Raw genomic sequence first — 25,936 nt, forward strand, 5'->3', positions numbered from 1 at the left:
CGTGCAATGGAATATAATCTGGCCACGAATGGAGCGGAGCACGGATGCGTGTTTGACCCACGTGGAGTGAGACGTGCTGAGCGCGAGGGCGTGGTCAGAGATCCGGGCGGTCCATGACTCCGGGGACGTGGGATGTCCCGAACAGGCAAATCCAGAGACAGCGGATATCTGGCTGCCTGGGGCTCACAGATGGGGGTGGGGGGGGTGACGTCTCGTTCTGGGGGTGAAGATGTGGTGGAGCGAGATGGTGGTGGTGTCTACAACATCTGAATATACCAAAGGCCCCTGAGTTGTGCACTTTAAAAGAGTAAGTTTCAGGGAGTGTGAATTACATCCCAGTGCAACTACGATTGATTCATTGATTGACTGATCGCACACAGGAGCACGGGGATGGGAGAGGGAGAGAGAATCTCGAGGAGATTCTACGCTGAGCACCAAGCCTGACACGGGGCTCCATCCTGGATCACTGGGCTCATGACCTGAGCTGAAATCAAGAGCTGGAGGCTCAACGGACAGGACTTCCCGGGCGTCCCCCAGTGCAAAGTATTTTTTTAAACCACGTTTTAAAATTAGGGAGTAAAAGAAATGTTATAGAATTGTATTAATTACAAAAGGAGAAAAACAAAGATGATGTTATAGAGCCTCGCATCGCCCATTGAGCGGGGAGGCTTTCCTGAGGGGCTGGGGCAGCGGCCCTGCTCCTTCTCCTCCCAGAACTTCACAGGGACTCGGAGCCCGAGCTTCAGAGGCCCACGGGACTCCTACCCCGACCTGTCTGCCCCAGCACCTACCTTCAGGTCCTGAGAAGCCTGCCCTGCTCCTGTCCTCTCCTACTGCCTCCAGCTAGGGTCCCCCACCCCCACAGGACCTGAGATCCAGATGACCCACTCCGGCCCTGAGGTCTCACCTGGGGACGGGCCCCACAGAAGACCCCTGGTGGTAAGGGGCCACCTCCCTGGGCTGTGGCCTATGTCGGGGGCGGGGGCTTGGGGATGGGCTGGCTGCACTGTGTCTAACGACAAGACCCAGGCTGCTGGAGTCCACTCAGAGGCAGACTCACTCCAAAAGTACCTGGTGACTGGGCTTTCTGGGGGCAAGGCTAGATCCTGCTCCCCTCCCAGAAGTCTTGCTTACCACCTTTACGTCCACCTAGAGAAGAGCAGTGGGATGACACAGCTGTGTGGCCTGCTTGGGTCCTGGCCCTGGAAGTGAGCCTCAGGTGTCCACTGGCCTGGCCAGGCAGGAGCACCAGGACAGCCTACACTTGGGGGGACTTAGGGCTCCCTGGCACTGGAGTCTTGGGGAGCCAAGTTGGTAGTGGAGGGGAGAGGGGCACAGGCTCCTGCTCTGTGGCTTTGAGCAAGCTACTGAAATCGAAAAGTGTCTCTCCTGGGCCTCAGCATACTCCTCTGTGACACAAAGGTAATCACACCCTTTGGCTGGACAGCCGTGGAGACAAGGGCTCCGGGCAGGGGATAGGCTCTGCCAGCACCAGCCAGGGTCAGGCAGTTTGCCATGTCCAGCAACCCTGGCTTGTTGGAGCCTCAGGACCACCTGCAGAGCAGAGGGGGGTGGGGGGTGATGGCTATCCCCATCAGAGCCAGGGCATGGAGGTTCAGAGGTGTCAAGTGATCTAAGGACAACCATGATCCTGGCAAAGTCCTGGCCCCAAGGTCTGTCCAGGGATCCCTCAGTCTTGTCCTTCCTGGGTGCTAGGACCTGCTCTTGAGCCCAGCCCAAGGGTCCTCACAAAAGAGGACTGTGACCTGTCTACTAGGTGCTTAGCCATGGAATCAGCAGAGGGAGTGAGCTCCCTGTCACTGGAGGCATGCCAGCACATTTGCCTGAAGCCAACCCTAAGGGCTCAGAGAGCATATAGTACTCAGGCAGGGACGGGTTCTCCCCACTCCCCCACAGCGATTTGGGGGTACGCTGCCAAGCTAGGCATATATGCCGGCTGGGGGTGGACAGAGCCTGCAGGCAACGCTGTGAATGTCCACCCATCTCCTCCATCACCAGACAGGCATGATGCTTGCTCCCTGCCAGTGTGACCCAGGGAGAAGGGAGGAGGCCAGATGGCCTCGAATCTGTCCACAGCACACTTAGCTCTACCTCTTCTCAGTTTTCCCTTGGACGCCTAGGTGTGCCCAGCAAGGACAGGCTCAGGACTCTGGGCGTCCTCCAGGACTGAGTCTTGGAGGAACAGGCAATCTTTCCACGTGTGCGAACTAGGATGGCCAGGTGGGTTCTGTGGGGATACTGAGGCTTGGTACAGCAGGACTCACCCAAGGTTATGCAAATGCCAGAGCAAGTTCAGGTGTGTCCAGACTCCTGACAGAAAGATTCTAAGCAGCCCCACCTGGGCCTGGCCAGCCCCCGCCCTCGGAAGTCATGCCCAGTCCCCGCCTCGAAGGGCCTCAGGCTAGCGGAGCTGGTGTTGGATGTTGTCCCTTCTTTGTCTGGGCTCTGGGCTAGACGCAAGGTAGATGTGACAACTGCAAGGGATATTCAGAAGGCATGTACCCATCATCCAGCCCAGCGCAAGCACGCCATGAAACCATTCTCCAAGGGAAGAAGCCCGGATCTGTGGCATCTGCCCGTTTCCACCATGCAAATGCTCCCAGCACCACAAGGTGTCCCTGGGCAGAGTTCGGAAGGGATGCCAGTGCTGGAGAACCGGTCGTGACAGGTTCCAGCACTTGGGAAGTGCTGAGACTCTGGGGAACAGGGCTGGGCACACCTCCCCTGTAACTGTGATGGTTTGAATCCCATAAGTTAGTTTGTGCCGGGAGCTTGGAGCCCATGGGCACCCTATGTGTTGGATGGCATGCCAGACCCAAAGGCACCACCAAGGTGGGAGCCGCTGGGCATCTCCCCTGGAGCTGCCTCCCTGTGTCTTTATTCCCTCACCTCATGGCAGTCACAGGGTCACCACAACTAGATGGAGGAGTTCAGGGGCTTACAGGGCTCAGAAGCGAGCAGTGAAGTCTTTCTTTGCCGTATGCCACCTCCTGGCAAGAAGGTTCAAGATGCCCAAGAGAAAGTCTTGTTTGTGGTAGTCCAGAGGAAAAAGGGGAGACAGAGGATGACGTAAAGGCTCCCAGGGGAAGGGGGCATTTCACAAGGGGCGAAGAACACTGTGGGCCCAGGGCCTCCTGGAAGCCTCTTCAGGGCCCTCTCTGGTGACATCCCAGGGCAGCCTCTGTCATAGAAGCTCTGGGATTTAGGGGAGATAACTTCTGTCTCAGGATCTCCCTTTGCTCAACTGCAGAGTGGGTGTGATGATAACAGTACTCCGCCTCCTGGCAGTGAGGTCCCCATGAAATGACAGGGGGAAAGGACACCCCAACCCCTCCAGGCTTGCCTCGGGTTGCTTTTTGAGGGTTTGGGGGACCACCAGCCTTGGGCCCTCACCTTCTACCAGTCTATTTTGCCCTGGCACAGGGCTGAGAGGTCTGACGGGCCTGCTGGGACAGTTGAGGAGGTGATGCTGTGCCCCCTCTCGGGGACCCTCTGCGGCCAGCAGCCTGTGGGTCATTCCTGAGCCTGGGGTTCAGGAGTACCGCCGCCGCGGGGCCGGGCCCGGAGCTGCGAGCCCGCCCGCAGGTGGCCGCGCGCGCCCACGGCCAGGTGGGCGTGCCAGGCCCCGCCCCGCCGCGCCAGCCGGGGGCGGGCAGCCGAGGCCCCGCCCTCCCCGCGCGCCGGGTCGGAGCCGGTGCCCGAGCGCAGCCGCACGGAGCCCGAGCAGCACGCGGGAGCGCGGCCCCGCAGCGGGCCGGCCGAGGGATCAGCGCGGCAACCCGGCCCGGAGCGAGGGCCCCGGCCCCGAGAGCGACTCGGTCCCCGGCCGCGGACCTCGGCCACCGAAGCGCGGTCTCGCCCGCCTCTCCCGCCCCGGCCGCCGGGCCGCGGGCATGGACGGCGCCCGCTCGCCCTGTGAGTGCCGAGCCCCCCGCCCGCCGCCTTTGTGTGCGCGCCGCGCCGCCGCAGCCCCCTCCCCGCGCGCCCCTCCTGCGCCCCGGGCCGCGTCCTTTGTGGAGCAGCCGCTTGTCCAGTGCTTCTCTCTCTCCGACCTCCCCGTCCCCTCTGCGAGCCCGTCCCGGGGACCCCAGGGACAGCCCGGCAGGCCCCCTTCCCAGGGCTAGGCTGGGCGCGAGTGCCCCTCCCCCGGCCTCCACCGCATCCCGCCCCCGGAGGGGGGGAACCTAGGGGCAGCCCCAGCAGGCGTCCTCCCCTCCCCTCCCCGCCTCTAGGTCCGGTTTGCAGACCCCTCCCCCGGGGCAGTCCCGCAGGCCCCTCCGCGGCGGGGGGCGGGCGGGGCGTGAGCCGGCACGGCGCTGTCTCATCCGCGGCCGGGCAGGTGCGGCGGACCGGCGCTCACGCGGCCCGGGTGTCCTTGCCCGCAGAGATGGACGGCGATGGCGGCCGCCGGGACGGCCCCCGCGCGCTGACGGAGGCCGGGCGCGGCGCGGGGCCCGCGGGCATGGCGGAGCCGGCGGCGGTGCCGCGGGCGCGGGCGGCGCGGCCCGGGCCCCAGCGCTTCCTGCGGCGCAGCGTGGTGGAGTCGGACCAGGAGGAGCCGCCGGGCCTGGAGGCGGCCGAGGCGCCCAGCGCGCAGCCCCCGCAGCCGCTGCAGCGCCGGGTACTGCTGCTCTGCAAGACGCGCCGCCTCATAGCCGAGCGCGCCCGCGGCCGCCCCGCCGCCCCTGCAGCTCCCGCGGCCGCCGCGCCGCCCGGCGCCCCCGCCGACCCCGGCCCCGAGCCCGCGGGCGCGCAGGAGCCCGGCCCGGACCCCGCGCCCTCGTCTCCCGGAGGCCCCGGCGAGGAGGCGGCGGCGGCGGCGGCGGCGGCGGCTGCTGCGGCCGCGGGGCGGGAGGACGCGGCGGCGCCGGAGGCGAGGCCGGAACCTGGGCGCACACGCCGGGAAGAGCCCGAGGAAGAGGAGGACGATGAGGACGACCTCAAGGCCGTGGCCACCTCCCTGGACGGCCGCTTCCTCAAGTTCGACATCGAACTGGGCCGCGGCTCATTCAAGACGGTCTACAAGGGCCTGGACACGGAGACCTGGGTGGAGGTGGCCTGGTGTGAGCTGCAGGTGAGGACGCCGGCCGCAGGTGGGCGGTGGGCGAGCGCGTCCTGGCGCAGCCTTGCACCGGTGCGGGGCCGCGCGTCCGGCCCTGGGGGGCAGCCGCGCGTGTCCTTCTCTGCGTGCGCACGGCCTGTGTGGTCGGGGTCGGACCTCCCAGCATGTGGCGGTGGAGTGTGGCACGGTGTGGGTCCCTGCTGAAGAGTGGGCACTTGGAGGGCGTGTCCGTCCGCCTGGCTGACCCTCCCAGGTGGTCTGTATGGGAAGCGGCAGTGTGGGGGCCTGTGTTCCAGGCGCTCTGGAGTCTTTAAAGGTGTGGGTGCCCCCGCTGGGGACGCTTGAGGAGACGCTTCTGACCCGTGGTCTGTGTGAGGTGGGGCCGCCCCCGGCCTGGATGCGGCAGGGGCCTCTTGGTTTCTCCCAGGGCCCATTGCTTCACAAAATGGTTGTGCGAGAGGTCTTAAAACCAAGTCATACAAAATGCGGCCGGGATTTCTTTCTTTTTTTCTTTCTTTTCTTTCTTTCTTTTCTTTCCTTCCTTCCTTCATTCTTTCTTCTTCCTCTCTTTCTTTTTTCCTTTTTTTCTTTCTTTTTTTTTGATGCAAAGCCGGTGGACATGCATTTTTCATAACCTTGCCCTCACGTTGGCTGTGTCAGCCCCAGCCCTGGAAGATTATATAAACCGTAACCCGAGCTTCTTGGGCCATCGGTGGAAGCCAGGACAGTGCCTGTCAGAGAGGGTGTTTACAGGGGCCCTCCCTCATGGGCGGGGGGTCAGCTGTCAGGCATGGGGCTGTCCTGTGCTGAGAGCTGGCTGCGCGGGTGTAAGCCTACCCCAGCACCCCGTAAAGTTAGCAGGGCCTTCCGGGCCTGGCACAGGGCAGCCCGCCACGCTGCAGGTTGCCTGCCTTTTTGACCCCCAAACTGACTTTGGTGACTCTATCCTTTGGGCCCCTGCAGTGTGGCCTACATGTGTGCGAGTCCCCCCACCCCCCGATTTGCTGGGTGTCGACCTGTCCTTGGCTTTTCTCCAGAGACAAAGAGCTCCAGAGGCCACCCCTTCCTGCAGTCCTTTGGTTTTGCAGTGGCAGTGAGGAGTTTTCTTGGCAGGCCTGGTTGGCGTCCTGTGGAGCCCTTCAGGAGGGACTGAGCTCTCCTTCCTCATGGCTGTCACTTCTGGGCCCCCTGCGGAGGGGCGGCTTGGGGAGTTTGTGGTCTTGGGGCCCCCAGCATCCGCTGCGTGGGTGAGGGAGCGAGCTGGGCATCGCTGCCGCCTGGCAAAAGGAGGACCAGCGAGGAGGAGCGGAGGACCCCAGGGTTTGGAGCTGGCCCTGCGCCTTTCCTTCCACCTTCTCCCTCTCGCCAAGTGACCCTTCGTGGCGCTGTGGGCACCCGTGGGAGTGGCTGTAGGCGGGATCCGAGGTAGCCCTCAGCAGTGATGAGGCATTGCAGGCGCACGTGACCCTCAGAAAGGTTTTTCGTTCCCATTCCCTGTAAGGCAAGGCAGGCGGCTCTGCCTCTGGCTCCCTGAGCAGAACATAGGCCTGGAGCTTGGCTGGCATCCAGGGGTCTCTTATGCCTGGACTCTGGGAGGTAGTGGGAAGGCTGGAGAAGGCTTCCCATCCGACTGGTGGCAGTTCTAGAATAGGAGTTATTGGGAGCCCCCGTTGGCGGGAAACTGTCCTCATACCTCTCCCAGCGACTGGGCAGCAAAGGCTTCCTCTAGTTCCATGGGCAGCATCTGGGGCCAGCTGCCTCTGCAGGGCTGGTCTGCGATGGGGCCTGGAGCAGCAGGACAGTAGCTTCCTGCTGGTGTCCAGTGCCTCCTCACCAAGCAGAAGGCTGATGTTTACCCCGCTCAGTGTTGAGGACCCCCAAGGTCACCATCTAGGACACAGGTGGTGGGAGGGCGAGGGGAGAGTGTAGCATCATGGGAGGAGGCCTCCAGCCTGGCGAGGCCATCCTTGGTGGAGGTGAGGGTTGGGCCTCTGGGACCCCTGTGCACCGAGAGAGGACAACAGGTGGCCTGTTGGCTCTGTGCCAGGGAACGAAGGGGTTTCTTCCTGCACAGTGTGGAGATGTTCAATCTCCCTCGGCCCCCAGGATTGCAGGGTATCAGGGACCCCAGTGGAGGGCAGGTCACTGGGAGTGTTGCATGGGGAGCTTTGCAGGATTCTCCTCACCCTTTGACCTCCCCTTCCTCAGCCCCCAGGAGTGCCTTGGCTGGCAGCTTTGGAATATCCCCAAACTCACTCTCCAAAGTCTGTTTCTTTCTGCCCTCAGGATGCTGGGGGGGGGGGCACTGGCACCTGCTGGCCTCGGTCGGAACGAAAGGAGGAGGGCTCCCTTACTTTTCCGCAGGGTGCCCTGCCAGAGGGGGTAAAGGCTGCATCTCTAGACCCAGTAAGTCCGCCTTGCAGGATGAAAGATTTCTGTGATGTCTGATTTTCTTCCATAAATTCGTGTTGGAAGGGCTTTGCAGCAAGACCCGTCACCTCCTGAATTCTCTAGTTGGCCGGAGCTCGTACTGATTTTCTGGGGAAGCCATTTTAAAGTATCACTTCCCTGTCTTTCTTCTTTTGAATGAACTTTTGTTCGGCCACCAGAACGTGTCCTGATAGCAGAGGTAGTGCTCGCACGCAGAGCTCTGCCCTCGCTTCTGCGCATGTTTCCCTTGTCCCCGTGACTGTCCTCGGCTGGCTTCGGGCCCGTGTGGACCCGTCCTGATGTCGGGCCAGGTCTTGACCACCGACACTGTCTCGGGTGTGTGAGGGCACCTTTTTCCCCGCTGTGCCCTTTGAGCCGGCATGGGCCCCCGAGGAGACCTGGCTGGCATCTGGAGGCCGTGTTGGAGGTGGGCTACTGGCCTTTCCTGGGTCACCCCACTCCTCTGGTGTCTGCCTCAGGATCCTGGAGAGCCTTGGTTTCAGCCCCCTCCTGTCCATGGCCCCCTGCCTTCCGGGAAGATGGGGCCTCCGTGTAGAAGGCTTTGGGAGCTGCTGTTTGGGGGCTGGGCACTGCCTCGGTGCGGCGGGGGGCAGGGGGTAGCGGGGACCATGTTTCCTGTGCTGGGGTTTAGGCCCGCATGCAGGGTGGGGGTCATCTGCTCAGAGTACTCATGGGGCTCTTGTGGGACTGGGCGCATCCTAAAGAGTGCTAAAGAGCTACTATGGGGGGCCCCCGCCCGCCATGGCCAGGTTCCCAGACCCAGCGGCGCTGTCTTGCTGCCCTGCTTTGCCCAAAGGTGATTGGGCTCCTGAGGGGCAGGCCCGGCCTGAGGAGCGACTTGCGGACATGGGCGCCAGGAGACCTCTGCCATCCGCTTTGTGTGTCACAGGGTTGCTGTGTGCTCCTGGCTGGCCTGCGCCCTGGGAGGCTCGTCGCAGGTGGGTGTGCATGGTCTCCTTGCTGTGCGTGGCCCCGTGGGGTCTCCCGTGGCTGGGTGGCCTGTCTCTGCAGGCGCTGGGCTGGCACACGACCGGGCAGGTGCACCACTGCCATTCACAGACAGGCTGGAGATGAGTCGGGGCGCCGGGCAGCTTCACATGCAAGGTGCTCAGGTCCCCTCAGGGGCCTTGTCTGCTGTCACAGTGACCTCAAGCAGCCTGTCCTGGGGGCGGGGGCCCCACGCGGAGGGGACTGTGCTTGCTTGCTGGAGTACGGTGCATAAAGCTCAGTTTCTGGAGCCGTGTTTCCTGTGCCCCTCCCCTTCTGGTTCTGGTTTGCTTGCCTGAGAGACCCGAGGGGCTGGCTCTCTCCCTTTCCCTGCCTTTGCGTCAGGGGCGTGCTATCCTGGTGAGGCCGGCATGGTTGGCGGTGATAGGTGAGCACGCCCAGCTGTGGGTCACCTTTGGGGGTGTCCTGGGTGCTGCAGCTTTTTTCCTGCTGGAAGCAGGAGTTCCTGGTGCTCAGTGTGTGCCTTTTGGGGCACTTTCTGGGGTCCTGGCATCTGGGGCAGTGGACTGAGCCTGATTTGGGCCTGACTGCCAAGTAACGTGGGCCCCAGGATGAGGACCCCGGACTTACTAGTAGTGTGATGGACTGGCGGGCTTCCCCCCAATGTCACTTCAATTCGTGCCTTAGGCTTACTGAGGTGTACGAGGTTTGCAGGTGGGCTGTGAACCAGAACGTGGAGAGGAGAAAAGGTGCTAAGTGGGTGGGGAGGTGTTCCAGAAGGTTCTGGATGCCAGGTCCCCTGTTAGCAGTGGAGTGGCCTTTGTTCAGTGGGTGCCCTGGTTCCAGCCTGGGGTTACCACAGTGAACAGGGCAGACTACATCACAGTGTGAGAACCCGGTGTTCGTGGAGGAGGGGTGTTTTCTAGAAGCCTGCAGGAGGCAAGGGAGTGAGTGTGTGGAGAGGCCATCCTGTGGTCCTGGGCTGGCAGGGCTGACCTTGTTCCTGTCACTCGCCTTTTAGAATGGCTCGGACTTGTGCTCCCGTGCGTGGCCAGAGGCCTCTCTCGGGGCCTGTGGCTCGGGCCAGCATTAGGCTGAAGCTGGATGATGACCAGGGTGAGGACATGGAGCTTCAGTTCATCTCTTCGAAGGAGCAGAACTTGACCCGGTCTGCAGAGGTTTGGGCTGTGCGCCTGGGTCTCCTTTGCCACCTGCTTGGCTGAGTGAGGAGGTGGAAACTGGCGTCTGCCTGAGGTGCTGGGAAGGGGCGTTCAGGAGCCTTGCAGCCAGACGGGGCCCCTGGCCGGTGTGCACGAATACCCCAGAGCAGGGCCCCCACTGCCTTTGGGCCCCAGACCCACAACTTCCCTGTGGAGAGGTCTTAGGGAAGACACCTGCCTTTGTGAGCCTTGGTTTATCTGTTGTGCAGTGGGGCTGGTGCTAGCAGACTGTCATGGGGTTGTAGGAACTGCCGACGTGTGTTGGGCATTGAGGGCAAAGCAGAGTGATTCTCCCGCTGCACTTACGTGTGGAAAGAGAGGCCGAAGTGGAGAGCCAGCTGGCACCCGGGAAGCACGGAGGCCCGCAGGCAGGAGCGGGCCCCCATGTGGCGGGGGGGGCCCCGGGTGCAGGCAGGCGGGGGCCTGTGCTCTGCCCCCGCACCTGGCTGCTGCCGGCTCCTCATCTGAGCGGCCGACGAGAGGAGGTGGGAAGCAGCGGCCGGAGTCTCCGAGAAGCAAGTTAGGAGCTGCCTCTGGCCACAGACAGGTGAGGGGCTGTGTTCTGGGAGGACCGGTCCCGCGAGGGTGGCTCAGGACCGGAAGCTTGGCCCGTCAGAGGCTTGGCTGCAGGTTTTCTCACTTCAAATAGTTTTCAAATCCGGTTCTGTTCCCCAGAGGGATGCATTCTAAGATTTCCCCGACTACAGGATCACTGCCTCTAATTTACGTCAGCTTTCTTTAAATACATGTGAAGTTTTTTGGAAAAGAGTAAAAGAAAGGAGACGAGGACAGTGCGGCGTTGGCGAGAGCAGACCAGTAGTTCAGTGCGGCAGAGCAGAGAGGCCGGAGACTGACCCACGTAGTGGAGTTCACCGGCCTGTGACCACGGGGTAGAGGCAGCTCGGAGGGGCAGACAGTCTCTGCGGCAGATGGTGCTGGAGTCACTGGACGTCCCTGCACAGAAAAGTGAATCCACACACAGACCTTACTCTTTCCACGAAAATTAACTCAAAATGGGCCATAGATCTAACTGGAAAGTGCAAAACTTTGAAACTCCTAGAAGGTGACAGAGAATCTAGGTGACCGTGTGCTTGGCAATGGCTTGTTTTATTTTACTCTGTTTTATTTTATCTAAAATGAAATAGTAGTTAGTGTACAGTGTGACATCAGTTTCGGGTGTGCAGCACAGTGATTCAGGCCTTCCGGGAACACTCGGTGCTCATCGCCACAAGGGCCCTCCTTCGTCCCCGTCACCTGTTTCCCCAACACCGCCCCCCCCACCGGTACCGTCAGTGTGTTCTCTGCAGTCCAGAGTCCATTCCTTGGTTTGTCTCTTTTTTTCCCCTTTGCTCACTTGTTTTCTTTCTTAAATTACGCATATGAGCAAAATCATGTGGTATTTCACTAAGTATAATACACTCCAGCACCATCCATGTCACTGCAAATAGCAAGATGCTGTTCTTCTCGATGGCTGGGTAATGTTCCGTGGCGTAGCTACGCCACGTCTCCTTTATTCATTCCTCGGTTGATGGACACTTGGGCTCTTTCCATAATTTGGCTACTGTAAATAATGCTGCTGTAAACCTCCAGGTACATGTAGCCTTTTGAATCAGTATTTCTGTATTCTTTGGGTAAATACCCAGTAGTGCAATTGCTGGGTCTCAGGGCAGCTCTGTTTTTAACTTTTTGAGGATCCTCCGTGCTGTTCTCCACAGCGGCTGCACCACTTTGCCTTCCCTCTAGCCGTGCACGAGGGCTCCCCTTTCTCTGCATCCTTACCTACACCTCATGTTCCCAGTGTTGTTAGTTTTAGCCATCCTGACAGGTGTGAGGTGGTATCTCATTTAATTTTGATTTGTATTTCCCTGATGAGCGATGTTGAACATTTCTTCATGTGTCTGTAGGCTGTCTGGACATCTTTGGAAGAAAGTTTGTTCATGTCTTCTGCCCATTTCTTGACTGGATTATTCTTCTGGTGTTGTGTTTGATAAGTTCTTTATGTATTTTGGATACTAACCTCTTATCGGATATGTCATTGGCAAACATCTTCTCCCATTTCCGTAGACTGCCTTTTAGTTTTGTTGATTGTTTCCTTGACTGTATAGAAGTTTTTTATCTTGGTGAAGTCCCACCAGTTCGTTTTTGCTGTTGTATGCCTGGCCGCAGGAGATGTGTCTAGAAAAACATTGCTACCACCAATGTCAGAGACATTACTGGCTGTGTTCCCTCCTAGGATTTTTATGGCTTCAGGGCTCACATTTAGGTCTTTTATCCATTTTGAATTTATCTTTGTGTGTGATGAAGGAAAGTGGTTCAGTTGCATTCTTTTGCATGTAGCTGTCCAGTTTTCCCAACACCGTTTGTTGAAGAGACTGTTTTTTATCCCATTGCATTCTTGACTCCTTTGAGTAAATAAACTGACTGTATAATTGTGGGTTCCTTTTTGTGTTCTCTGCTCCATTCCTCCATTCTGTTGATCTGTGTGTCTTTTTCCGTGCCAGCACCGTACTGTTTGGATCACTACAGTTCTGTAATATAACTTGAAGTGCGGAATTATGATACTTCCAGCTTCACTCCCCCCCCCCCCCAAATTGCTTTGGCTATTTGGGGTCTTTCATAGTTCCATGCAAATTTTAGGGTTGCTTGTTCTATTACCTTGAAAAAAGTTGTTCATATTTTTGTATAAGTAGTCTCCATACCCATACTGGAGCCAGTGTGGGGCTTGATCTCACAACCCTGAGATCAAGACCGGAGCTGAGATCAAGAGTTGGACGCTCAGCCAACTGAGCCACCCAGGCATCCCAAATGTTGGTGTTTTGATAGGGATTAAATGTGTAGGTTGCTTTGGGGAGTATAGACATTTTAACAGTATTTGTTCTTCCAATCCACTAACATGGAACATCTTTCCATTTCTTTGTGTCTTCCTCAGTTTCCTTCATCAGTGTTCTGTAGATTTCAGAGTACAGGTCTTTCACCTCCTTGGTTAGGTTTATTCCCAGGTATCTTATTTTTGTTGCGATTGTAAATGGGATTGATCCCTCAATTTTTCTTTCTGCTGCTTCATTATTGGTGTATAGAAATGCAACATATTTCTGTATGTTGATTTTGTATCCTTTGACTTTACTGATTTCATTTATCAGTTTTAGTAGTTTTTTGGTGGAGTTCTTAGGGATTTTATGTGAAATATCATGTCATCTCTAAATAGGGAAATTTTTTTTTCTTCCTTCCAGGTTTGGATGCCTTTTATTTCTTTTTCTTGTCTGATTGCTGTGGCCAGGACTTCTAGTGCTGTGATGAATGACAGTACTGATGATGAGAGGGGATGTCCTCGTCGTGTTCCTGACCTGGGGGGGAAGAGCTCTCAGTTTTCCCCCATTGAGTATGTTAGCTGTGGGTTTATACACACACATGTGTTTAGCTGAAGTGTGTTCTTTCTAAACCTCCTGTGTGGAGAGCTTGTATTGTGAATGGATATTGTGCTTTCTCGAATGGTCTTTCTGCATCTGTTAAAATGATCATATTGTTCTTGTTCTTCCTCTTATTGGTGTGATGGGTCATGTTGATGGATTTGCGAATGCTGAACCACTCTTGCATCCTAGGAGTTAATCCCACTTGATGGTGGTAAATGATCTTTTAAATGTACTGTTGGATTCAGTTTGCCGGTATTTTATGGAGGATTTTTGCCTCTATGTTCATCTGGGATCTTGACGTGTAGTTCTGTTTTATTGTGGGGTCTTTGTCTGGTTTTGGTGTCAGGGTGATATTCTTGGCAGTGGCATTTTAGGTACAAACCAAGGGCATAATCTATTAAAAAAAAAAAAAAAAAACGTTTACCGTGATACAAAGTACAAGGAATTCCTAAAACTCAAGAATAAGAGAACAAACAACCTAATTAAAAAACGGGCCAAAGACCTTACTTAACAGACACCTCCTCAGAGAAGACATACGGACGGCAGAGAAGTGCATGAGAAGCTCCACATCATGCGTCATCAGGGCAATGCAGATTCAAACGAGATTCCGCTGCGCACCTACTAGAACAGCCGAACTCCAGGGCCCTGACACGACCGCGTGCTGGCGAGGATGCTGAGCGGCAGGAGCCCAGTGACGGTTGCAGGGACGCGGACCGTGCTGCAGTGTCACAGGACAGCTTGGCAGCACCTCACGAAACCAGACACACTTGGGGCGCCTGCGGGCCCAGCCAGTAAGCATGGCTCAGGTCATGATCCTGGGGTCCCGGGATCGAGTCCCCATCGAGCCTGCTCCCTCTCCCTCTGCCTGCCTCTCCCCCTGCTAATGTGTTCTCTCTCATGCTCTCAAATAAATAAAATCTTTAAAAAAAACCCAAATGAGCTGAAAACTTAACCACACCAAATCCTGCCCATGGATACTTACAGCAGCTCCATTCATCATCGCCAAAACTTGGAAGCGTCCAAGGCGTCTCTTAGTGGGTGGCGGACAAATGAACTGTGGTCCGTCCAGACGAGGAAATATTAGCACCAAAAACAAATGTGCTATGAAGTCCCAAGAAGACAGAATTGAACCCTAGATGCACATTATTAAGCAAAAGAAGCCATTTGGAAGCCATAAGTCGTGTGTTAGTCCAGCTATGGGAGTTCTGGAAAAGGCTCAACTGTGGCGCCAGGAAAGAGGACCGCGGTCACTGCAGATTGGGTAGGGGGCGGAGGGGGGCGGGGCAGGATGAACAGGGGAGCTCAGAGCAATTTTAGGCAGAGAAACGACTCCAGTGCTCTAACGAGGGTCCTCAAAGCCATGTTCAAAGCACAGAACTTCCAGCACTTGGAGTGAAACTGATGTAGACTGAGGCTCCAGGAGATGATAAGGCACGTCCGTTGTCCGTGTACCCAGTGAGCATGTCAACAGAGGGAGGCTGTGGGGCTTGGGAGGGAGTACGTGCAAAATCTCTCCAAGACCTGGAACCTTTCTAAAAATCGTTAATTTAAAAAAGCGATGATGACGGCTGCCTTAAAGGAGTTTGCTGATAATCCTAATTCCAGCAAGCACGGCCACACTTCACAATTCACACGTGGGTGTCCTACAGCCGTAGCTGCAATCACAGGGTGTCCTGGGTTCCATCTACCCATTCATTCAGTCATTCGTCATCATCATCTTCTTCCTTTTTTTTTTTTAAAAAGATTATTTATTTATTTATTTGGCAGAGAGAGAGAGAGATCACAAGTAGGCAGAGGCAGAGGGAGAAGCAGGCTCTCTGCTGAGCAGGGAGCCCGATGTGGGACTCTATCCCAGGACTGTGGAATCATGACCCGAGTGAAAGGCCACCGCTTAACTGACTGAGCCGCCCAGGCGTCCCAATTCATTTATCTTTTTTTTTTTTTTTTTTTAAGGATTTTAAAAATGTATTTGACAGACAGAGATCACAAGTAGGCAGAGAGGCAGGCAGAGAGAGAGGGGGAAGCAGGCTCCCCGCTGAGCAGAGAGTCCGATGTGGGACTGTATCCCAGGACCGTGGCATCATGACCTGAGCTGAAAGCAGCTGCTTAACTGACTGAGCCACCCAGGCGCCCCATCAGTTCATTTATCTTCTCATGATTTATTTTAGTTTTAGAGAGAGAGAGAACATGTGTGTGTAGGGGGAAGGGCAGAGGGAGGGAGAGAGAGAAACCTCAGTGGACATCCCACTGAGCACGGAACCTGATGGCTCCATCTCACGACCCTGAGGTCATGACTTGAGCCAAAATCAAGAGTTGGACGCTTGATAGACTGAGCCACCCAGGCACTGCGTCAGGGGGTGACAGGTTTTAAAATCTTTTTGTTGCTAAAGGATCTTTTAATGCTGTTAGCTTTCAAGGACAGGCTATGGTGAGGGTTTGTTGCCATCTTTGTGTTTGCGGTTCTAGAAAGTTCTCAGCCATGCTGGCAGTGCGGGGAGAAGCTGGAGCTGGACTGAGTGTTCCAGGCCACAGAGTGGAGGCTCTGGGTTATGGGCTCCCTGAGGGTCCATCCCAGGGGTGTTGGTGCCAGGAGGTCTCAGACAGGTGGTTCCTTTCACACCTGCCTCCCCCTGAGCTGGGCATATCTCTCAAAGTGTTCAGGAGGGAGATCTCTGCACGGTGACCCCAGAAATAAAGATGTCATGGGATGAGCCCTGCCCAGACACTCGGGCCGAGGAGCCGGTGGGTAGAGGGGGCGCTGGGCAAGGCTTGGTGCCCCTACCTACGTCCTAATGGTTTATGCAGGCTGCCTTGGCTGGGGGGCCTCCTCCACCGGGAGGTCTGGGTATGGCCGTCAGCAGGCCACAGGCAGGGAGGGCTTTCTCAGACTCCTCAACTGCCCAGTGAGCTCATTGGGTCTTCAGAACCACCATGAGAGATTTTGGGACTCTGCTTTTATAGATCAGGAGGCTTGGCATGGGGTGAGGGGTGGGGCGCTCACTCAGTGGGGCTGTGGCTGGTGGCATGGCCCAGGCTTCTCTTCCCTGCATCGCCATCTCGTATATGTGTTTATTGCTTTGCTGTGCAAAGGGAGTGTCACTAACGGGTTTGGGGAGGGTTGGGTCAGGTAGGCATTGCTGTTTCGGTACTTCTCAGAGCCTTTAAAGTGCCCACTGTGTTGCGAAGCTCTCAAGGGGCTGTTGGAGACTCTGCCCCCTTGCCTTTTCTTTTCCCATTGCTTCATGGGACTGAGATGGCCTCTGGGGAGTGCCCAGTATGTGGCAGCCAAATATTGGTTGGGATGTATATGTTCCTGTGGCATGTCTTGGTTCTGTGGCAGTTACCGTGGGGGTTTCTGTCCCATTTGTCAGTGGGGCCATGGCTGTGCTTAGCGCTAGGCATGGGACACTGCCTGAGATTCCCGCTGTCTCTGGCTAGATGCTGTGGGAAGGAACCCATCCCCCTCTGTTGTCCACTCTTCCCCAGGTTCCCTGCTTTTCACATAAGCTGGGAAAATTCTCAGCTGTGAACTGAGTGTGGCTAAGCAATGCAGAGTTTTCATCATTCCCAGGATGTAGGACCAAGGGGTGGCCAGCTGAGGGCCCTGGTGGCTTAGCAGTGTTGGCAGGGACAGTGGTGTTTTCCTGTTTTTCTTTCCTACTGTCCTTGGCTGTGTTAGAATTGTCCACAGGCCCTTTGCCTCATGGCTGCAGAAAGGCTGCCATAGCGTCAGGAATCACAACCACATTTGAAGGCAGGAAGCAAGTGGGTAGATGGGTGCCCATGTTTTAATCCATGAGGGAAACTGTAAGTGACATTGGTGTCTTGGGTTAGAATGGGGTGACAAGGTCTGGCCCTGCCACCGGGGATCTGGGGAAGGCTTGTGGCCGTGGGTGGATTTCAGTCTGTTCTTGCGGCTGGATACAGTGGGTTTTGTTGGCAGGGAGGGGGTCAGACTGTGTGAGAGTGCCTTCCGGTGTCTATCCTGGTCACCTCATGTCTCCAAGGCCCTGTGGTGCCTGCGTGTGATGAGGCCCTCCGCCCAGGCCTGTCCCGCCAACAGCGCAGCCTCCATGCCCACTGTTTCTGGGCGCGTCCTGTGCCTGCGCCCGGGCCTCTGCTCACCGTCCCCATCCTCTCCCACTGCGGCAGCCCCGCCTGCCTCTCTCCCGCCAGCAGAGCCTCCTCTCTGCCAGGACTCTGTCCGTTTCCCCACAAACTTTTTTGGGAAACTTAGGGAAGTTGGACTGCCAGGTGTTGACAGCTTTACACATGCTCCTATCCCTGTAGCTCCTCACGCGCGTCCCGGCCTGGGTCCCTCACGCCGGGAGTGCCACTCGCGGGTCCGCAAACCCAGCACTCCATGTCCCACTCTCAGCCACCTTGGATGCCATCTGCTGTGCGTCTGACGTGGGCTGTGCCTCCCGGCGGAGCTGACCGTTTTCTCCTCTGGGTCCGGGATCCAGTCACAGGAGCGGTGAGCTGCATCTGTTTGTCATGGCAGATTTTGTCTAGAACAATCGCTCCACTGTTTTTTATCATTGTTTTTGCATCTTTGTGGCACTGCCTTTTTCTCTACAGAGGCGGCGTCCTGGGCCGCCAGGCTTCCGCACGGTCACACTCGGGCTGCGTCTCTGCAAGGGGCCCCGTGGTGGCACGGGTCATAGATATGGGCGCGGGTCACAGACGCAAGGCGGGCAGGCGCCCGGCGGGCACACGGGCTGCGGTCTCTGCGAGGGGCCGCTCTGCCACCCCCACGACCTCTGACCCATTGAGGAATGCTCCTGGAACCACCCAGACTTGTGGAGAGATCACGGTGGTCCCCTTCCCGGGGGCAGTCAGCAGCGGAGCGGAGCCTGAACCCAGGCCCCTGGGGCTGCTGCCGGGAAGCTGGGCCGCGGGCGCAGCGTGTGAGGCTCAGAGCTGCAGGCCTCCTGCCTTCCCGTGTGGGCACCCCTGTTTGGGCCGAGTGGTTGACGCTCCGGAGCCCCGGTGGGCCGTGTTTACCCATTCCCTCCCAGTGCCCGCGCTGGGCTCCTCCAGGGGGCGAGGGCTGTGAGGACGGCGGACGCGGCCCCTGCAGGGGTGGGAGCGTCTCTAGGGATGTTCCTGGGAAGGTGGTAATGCGACAGATGCTGAAACCCACCCCAGACCTCTGTCCTTGACGTGGTGGCGTTCTCTTGGGTCTCTGCCTTTCTTGCCTCTTTTTTATGTTCTTTGGTGTTTTTGCAAAGTCATGATTGTGGCGTCCGAGTTGGCATGTGCAGTGACGGTGAGTCACCACCCACCACCTGCGGTCCCCACCTGCCCCAGCTTTGGCGAGAGCCCCCCGTAGCAGCGAGTGCATCCCTTGGCCTCCTTGTCCCCAGGGGCGGTTCAGAAGTCTTTGTGTTCTTGGGTCCTGGGGACACGGGGCACCCCCCCCCCCCCCGGCCCTGGTGGCCCACGGGGCCCGTGACCCATGTGGGAGCCACACTAACATTTGTTGTGGGGTGGTTGGCTCCTCTGATATAGGGTTGCCTTGGCGCACGGACTGTGGGGTCCTTGAGGGATGAAAGCTGCCCTTGCGGCAGCCAGCGGCCCGGTCAGACTCCCAGACATTTCCTTAGGAGCGTCCAGGCCAGACTGTTCCTTTTCTTCCAGCCCTCCCTGGACTAGAAGTTTGGGGTCTGGGTGGGGACTCAGAGCCCCGGTATGGCCAGACTGGTCCTGTGTGGGTGCTGAACCGACCTGCTGCAGCCACGTGGGGAAGGTGAGGGTGGCCGGAAGGGTGGTTTTGTCACAAGGCAGTGGAGAACACTGTGGCCTCTGGTAGCCCAGGTGTGCTCCTGTGAGGGAGCTGCAGTCAGAAGAGGTGGGGCAGACCCTGGGCGGGGGGTGCGCGGAGGGCGTGGGGCTCCCCCCCAGCCCTGCTGCTATAGCTCTCTGGCCTTGGTGGCCCTGACCATCTGTGGCGGGGGTTCCCGGCCTGTGGGTGCCAGTGGACCGCCTGCCCCATGTACACCGTGTCCTGGCGTGGGTGCAGCCCCAGGGAGCTCGTGTGCCCCTCCCGGCCTCTAGCGACTGGTGCCGGGTCAGCCTCACGCCTGCCAGGTGGCATGCCTGTGGCCCCCACGAGGCCATCTGTCCGGCTGCGGGCCGGTCTGCACAGGTTAAGGGAAGGTCGGAAGGTGTATGATCTCAGTGGGGACTTCAGGGATGAGGTGGGAGTTGAGAGAAATCAGCTAGAGACAAAATGAAGGAAAAGCAGATGAAAATAGGGAAAGTCTTTAAAAAGGAACGGGAGGGATACAGTTCTGCACATGCGGAATGACTGAGGGGTGCTCTTGGCTCCGCTGTTTTAGAAATGACATTGCTGGAACACCCGGGGTAGGTCAGTGGGTCTGGGCCCCACGGGGTGCCGACCCACGTCCCGGCTCAGGCAGCACGCTCACTTTCTGTCCCAGATACTGTGTGCCGCCTGAGACTTTCTCACACATGGATCGCGTGGTCTTGTCACCCTGTCCTTCGGCGCTCCGTACCTGCTGTACCCGCCCGCCCCCTGGTCCCTGTCCCACCGTGCCTGGAGTTCCCCGTCCATGGGTCTGTGTACCCGCCGCGGACACTGGGGCAGCCCAATTTGGTCTGTTACAGGAGAGCGGCAGGCTGGGGTGGACCCGGGATCCAGCTGCCCTCTCCCTCATCCTGGGCAGCAGAAGGCACCTGCCCACACCCACCTGGGGTGGACCCACACTCACACCAATTGCTCTTGGCCTCCATGGAGGCCCGGGGGCGGAGAGCTGTCCAGCCACTGCTGGCCCTGGCCTCCTTTCTGCCAGCAAGGCCCCAGGCTCCAGTGGGCACGCTCTGGCCTGGGGACGGGGCGGCTGCCCTGCAGGGAACTACGGCTGCCACCCGGCCTGCTCACCTGCACGGCTGTTTCCCGGGAAGCGTAGGGATTGGCTCTGGGCTGGCCTGTGAGCCCCTGTAAATATTTGATGACAGCGAAGATAGCAAACAAAGGTCTGCTCTGTTCCTGGAGGAGTGAGACGGTGACACGGGAACATTTTGGCCCTGCGGGCTGCTTCCTGGAGTGACTTAGGGATGCGTGTTTTGAGGCAGGCCCTTTGTGTCTGAGAGCAGAGCGGGGCCCTTTGGCAGGGTGGAGCGGAGGCTGCCTTGTTAGCTTTCTACCTGGAACCGGCTGGGCCTCTCGCTCGGCTGACAGCCTGCCCACAGGTCACAGAGGGGTCTTGCCCTTCAGACGCCACATGGGACAAACTCTTGGCCACAGGCTTTGGGGAGAGGCTTAGAGAAGCTAGGGGGCCTGGGCTTAGCCTGGGCGTCTGACAGCCCTGCGGAGGGTTAGCACGTGGCCGGCATCATGGGGCCCAAGTGGGCTGGGCTGGGCTCCCACGCCCGTCACTGGCCTAGGGGCATACATGTGTCTTCTCGGGTGGGCGTTCTGTCCTCGGATGAGGACTGTCTGCCCTGGGGGTGCTTCCACGGGAATGCAGACTGGGGAGCTGCTGGCTGGGAGCAGATGCCCAGGGTCCTGGTGGCGGGGTTCTCCTTGGGCAGGGGAGGGGAACTGCCGACGTGTACAGGCAGGTGTCCCATGGCCTTCCCGGGGAGGGTTTCTGCTCCCACTGCTCTCCTTGGGGGAGGAAAGTACTGTGGGAGGGGTTGGGATAGTGTAGTTGGGCAGAGGTCGTATCATGGGGGTTTTCAAAGACCTTGATCTCTGAGTATAATTATTAATGGTTGGAATGATCACTGTGGCATTTTTCTGAGAGCTCACAGGAGCCGCTGACCTGCTTCCCTCCGCTCGTGGAGCACTGACCACAGCCCAGGGAGGCCGGCTTATCCTTGGGGTCTTGAGGACTCTGAGGCCCATGAAGGCTGTAATGCTGGAGACGCCCTCCACCGCCCTGGAGCGCCTTTGCGGGGGATCCTGGCAGCAGCACAGATCCCCGCCGTGAGGCCTCTGCTGCGCTGTGGGGAGGGCAGGTTGGAGCCCAGGGCTGGGGGCGGGAGTTGGCAGTCTGACTTCATGGGGGGCTCAGTCAAGAGCCCCTGCTGCCCCGGGTTGTGGAGGGGCTGCAGTCTGACCGTGTGTGCAGTCTGACCTGCTACCTGGAGGCTGTGGGGGGTTTGGCAGTCTGACCCCATGGGGGGCTTCCTCAGGCTATGGAGGGGGTCAGCAGTCTGACCCCCGTGGGGGGCTCCAGACCCCAGGATCAGGCAGTTGGGAGAGACACGTAGGAAGCTGGATGATGGGCCCTGGGCCCCAACCTATGGATGTGGTTGCCTTAAGGATCCTGAGATGGGGGATGATCCTGGCTTATCTAGGGAGGCCTGGTGTCACCCTGGGTCCTTCCGACAGGAGGATGTACGTGGTGGTCTCTAAAATGTGGACAAGGCATGGATTCGCCGAGGTGCCCGGAAGGAAGTGGCCCTATGTGTGTAGCTCCTTGACTTGGCTGGGAGGCTTCCTCCTTGCTTCTGGGCCCAGAACTGAAGAGGCTCGGTGTGCTGTTGGAGCTGTAGCACCTGTTTGCTGAGGCAGGGACAGGAAGACATCCTGCCTCCCGGTGGACAGCGTGCCCCCCGGAGCACCCTGGCCGGACAACAGGGGGCCGAGGTGAGGCTCACTGAGAGCAGAGTGGCGCTGGAGTCTGGGGGCGGTGCCTCCCAGGGTAGGCGGCCTGCGTGCGGGAGAGGGGGGTGTCTTAACCCCCTGGCCTGGTTGGTATGGTAATATGAAAATGGTTTAGGGGCAAGGTGACCGCTGGGTGTGAGGTGCCAAGAGCCGTGGGGGCAGCGGGTAGCCGCGGTCCCTCTCTGGGAACTTGTCCCTGCAGGCGGCCTCTTGGCTCCTCCCTCCTGGGGACGGGGCGGTGGGGGGGGGGGGTCCTGGTGATGAAGAAAGGCCTGGGACCAGGCAGCTTTTGTAGGGCAGAGAGGTCTCTGGAGAGAGCCTGGCACTGGGGCCCAAGTGCCAGGGGGTGGAACCTCTGGGCAGTGGTGACTGGCCCCAGGCTGCAGCCCAGGGGGCTCTGGGACGACTCAGCCTCTGAGCCCCAAGGCTCCTGCCCCAGGCTTGGCTCATGGAGGGGGGTTGCTCGTGCCTCTGTCCACCGGTCACAGAGCCACACACATGCTGGAGGGAATCGGCAGCCGGTGTTAGGGATCAAGGTTGTCTGGGGGACCTGTTGTGTTCAGGTCAGATAAGCACACATGTTTGTGGAAGATCTCAGTACTGCCTTGCTTTCTGGGGCAAATACTACTTCTGGTTTAACACGCCCTCCCTCAAGTCTGGATTGCAGACCAGCTTTCCATGGCCAGGCCTGAGGGCCAAGGCTGCCTGGCATTCTGCCGGTACCTTCCTCCTCACCACTGACCAGCCTCTCTCCTGCCCCCACCTCTGTCTCCCTCCCCCATCTCTCTCCCCTCCCCATCTCTGCCTCCCTCCCCACTTCTGTCCCCTGTCATCCCTGCCCCCCCCCCCAGCTGGAGCCCTGTATCCATAGCAACAGTTGCTGCTGTGGAAGCTGGCGCCTGCTCCCTCATCCCGCGGGGAGGTATTTTTGGCACTGCGGAGAGATTTTATTTTATCTTTGGTGTTGACTTTTACTCTTTGAGTGAGCGCCGCACAGACAGAGCTGGGGCCCTTTCCAGGGAGGTCTAAGGGCTGCCCGTGGCTGTGTAGACGGGGTCTGGGACAGCACTTCTTTTTTTTTTTTAAAGATTTTATTTATTTATTTGACAGAGATCACAAGCAGGCAGAGAGGCAGGCAGAGAGAGAGGAGGAAGCAGGCTCCCTGCTGAGCAGAGAGCCCGATGCGGGGCTCGATCCCAGGACACTGGGATCATGACCTGAGCCGAAGGCAGCGGCTTAACCCACTGAGCCACCCAGGCGCCCCTGGGACAGCACTTCTATGGGTGCCCAGGCTAGACGGGGGCTCTGGGAGGTGACTCTGGAGGAGCCTGGAGCTCACGGTGTGGATCAGCCTCAGGGCTGAGCTCGTGGCCATAAGAAGAGATCACTGGGAGCTCTGACTTGCTTTTTGGCACAAGCCGCAGTGCAGACCCTTTGGGGACCTCACGTGGTGCGTTCCCATGCTTTTGTCCAGGGCCCTTTGTACAAATAAGGCCACCGAGGCCACCAGGGTCATCCTGGTGTCTCCTTCTGAGCCGTCTTCCTGCCCCTGCCAGGCCCACACGAATGGCATGATGTCTGGAGTCTGTGTCTTCCTTATCACATGGGCCCTCTTGTTTCTTGGGGGGCGGTCAGAGCTGCCCCCACTCACCCTGGTCCTGGTGGCCGGGAGCACAGGTGACCTCTGCATTTGGCAACCCTTGCTGAGGCACTGCCAGTGGGACATCCAGGAGACTCTGGGGCATCGGCCTGCCTGCCCGCCCCTGCATACATGGGTGTGGTGGCTGGGGGGGGGTGCATTCCCATGTGTCCTTGACCAGGGCACCAGGAGGATGGGGGTGGCAGGTCTGGGGAGGGGCGGGTCTGTGCTTGAGGGGTGCTGAGGATAGCCCGTGGAGGACTTGGTGTCCTCAGGAAGCAGAGACCCTGGGGAGCAGGCCCAGCGGGGCATGCAGCTGCCAGCCCCTCAGAAACTTGAGATGCCCTCTCCCAGGCTTCCTTGGGGAATGCACGGTGGAGGCGGGCTGCTGGCTATGCTGAGCCGCTCCCTGACCCCCCATCTCTTCATCTGCCCAGTGGGGGTGAGGGCAGCTTGCAGGGGCCCTGGGGCCAGGCCTGGTGTGTCCAGATCAGAGGCAAGGCCGGTGGAGCTGGAAGCTTGCTGAGACCCAGTGGGGTTATTTCTGCCTTGTCATCATGGAAACCCCAAATGGGCCAGGAAGAGAGCCACCGTCCAGCCTCCTCAGTCTCACTATTACTGGCCATGCCTCGTAGGTTAGTCTTCTTCCCAGACACTCAGTCTTGCTTGAATACCCAAGTGCAGGCTGGAGGGTAGATGGGACCTTGGCTGCCACCCCACAGGTCTCTGTCTGCCGCCGCTCGGCACACAGTAGGTGCTGTCCACATGTGTCCTTGAGCCAGAGCCCAGCAGGAGGAGGCGTTCAGGGCTTGTGGGTTTTACAGAATTAGGAATTGTGCTCCAGGGAGGCCAGCTCTGAAACCATCTAGGGAACAGACACGGGAGGGGGCGCTTGGGGAAGTCTGCACCATGGTGCCATCCCCTCGGGGAGGAAAGTAGCCCAGCCCAGGGATGTGGCCGCCTAGCATCATCGTGATCACAGAGAATCGGGACGCGGGGAAGAGGAAGCGGAGCTCCCACGCTTGCCTCCTGAAGGCGGCCCTTCTCATTCATCCTTTGGTCTGCACGTGGGAGTTTTGTTAAATCCTAGCCTGGCCCAGCCTGGTGCTTTTCACCCGAGCTCCGCCCGGCTCCTGGCTCCCCGCTTCCCACTCCCCGCATCCCTCTGGCTAGTTCTTAGGCTATAAATAGCCACGCAGTGAAGAATTGCGGCCACACGCCCAGGCATCGAGGTTTTGGACGACTTCCCTGCGGGGGCGAGGGTGAGAGTCCCTGCTGAGTGCTGCGGCCTTCCGGGCACGTGGGGCTCTTGTAACGCCGTCTTTGCAGCCTCCCGAGCCACGGTTCCAAAAGCAGTGGAGGAGATGGGTTTTGTGGAGGAGCACCGGTGCTGCAACGGGCGGCCTGCTGTGCCCGCGGCCTGTGTGTGCGCCGACCTCCACACCCCTGTGGTCGGGTGCTCAGAGGCGCCGGGATCTGTGGATTGTGGCATTTTTGGGGAGGCACAGCTCAGCGGGGAGAGAGCTGTGCCTGACTGAGGGAACAAAACCAGCTTCGGGCTGTGTAGCTTTGGGTGGGCACTGCCTCTCTGGTTAGGGGAGCGTGGTGGGAGCTCTGGGGCTGCCACTGCCCAGGGCCCGACGCAGGACGCCTCCCCCGGGCTTCTTCTTGGATTCAGGATGCACGCTGCATACCGCAATGACGGTGACCCCAGAACAGGAGGCCGTGAGCACAGTGCAGCCTCAGGAAGGAAGCCGATGGCCTGTTGGTACAGGTCACATGCAGCCTGAGCCCCAGCCCCGACCTGGGGAGTCTCAGGTGCCCATGGCACAGGGGCCTACCTGTGTCCACATGGACAAAGGACATTCAAAGATGCCAATGAGCGAGGCTGGCACTTTTCTCAATGCCAGTGCAGGGAAGGGGCTGTGCCATGTTGGGGGAGTGGGGCCCTGACCTGCGAGTCGGATGGGCAGGCCCTGTGGGGCGTGGCTGATTGGCTCTCGGGGAGTGGATCCCCACCTTTCCTCGCTAATCAGCACCACCACTGCTAGGCTTTGATGCCACTGCCTGTGGATCTGGGGATGGCCATGGGGTGTGTGGGAGGCTCAGGGGTGAGCAAGGTGGGCTGGGGCTGGGGAGGCCAGGGCCATAGGCTGCTAGGGCCTCTGCTGGGGACTGGCAGTGCTGGGCACGGGGGGGCATCTGCTGTGGTTGGCCTGTGAGCGAACCCTGCTTTGTACAGAGCTGCCCTACGGATGGGGAGTGGGAGGGTGGGCTTCGGGAACTCACCCCACTGTGTGTGCCCGAACCCTGGGTCCCTGCAAGTCTCCCAGCCTGGAGCACGTGCACTCTGCTCAGAGATTGGTTGGCTGTCTGCTGCGGCACCACCACGGTCCCAGGATCGCACGGGTCGGGTCTCAGGGCCATAGCCCTGGGCAGCCCCACAGGGAGTGTGGGGAGGCAGGCCCTACTCTTGGGCAGGGCCAGAGGGCTCTGGGATGCTGAGGTGGGGGCATGGAGGCACTTTCCATCATTAGCTCATTC

At 58.9% G+C, this 25,936-nt stretch overlaps 1 protein-coding gene across 12 annotated transcripts in view; it reads left to right on the plus strand.

Annotated features, from left to right (window-relative positions):
- Positions 1–3,705: 3,705 nt before the first annotated feature.
- Positions 3,706–25,936, plus strand: part of WNK2 (WNK lysine deficient protein kinase 2) — a 117,288-nt gene continuing 95,057 nt past the window's right edge. For 11 of the 12 annotated variants that reach the window (XM_059141262.1, XM_059141261.1, XM_059141266.1 and 8 more), the window contains exons 1-2: positions 3,706–3,936; positions 4,407–5,095. In XM_059141262.1, the coding sequence (XP_058997245.1) occupies positions 4,409–5,095 (687 nt within the window). In that variant the 5' untranslated portion in view covers positions 3,706–3,936; positions 4,407–4,408. Of the gene's footprint in view, positions 3,937–4,393; positions 5,096–25,936 lie in introns of those variants that run through there. The other variant, XM_059141255.1, reaches the window with a different exon arrangement.

This window comes from Mustela lutreola, chromosome 12 (genome assembly GCF_030435805.1).
Source record: "Mustela lutreola isolate mMusLut2 chromosome 12, mMusLut2.pri, whole genome shotgun sequence".
Classification (NCBI taxonomy): domain Eukaryota; kingdom Metazoa; phylum Chordata; class Mammalia; order Carnivora; family Mustelidae; genus Mustela; species Mustela lutreola.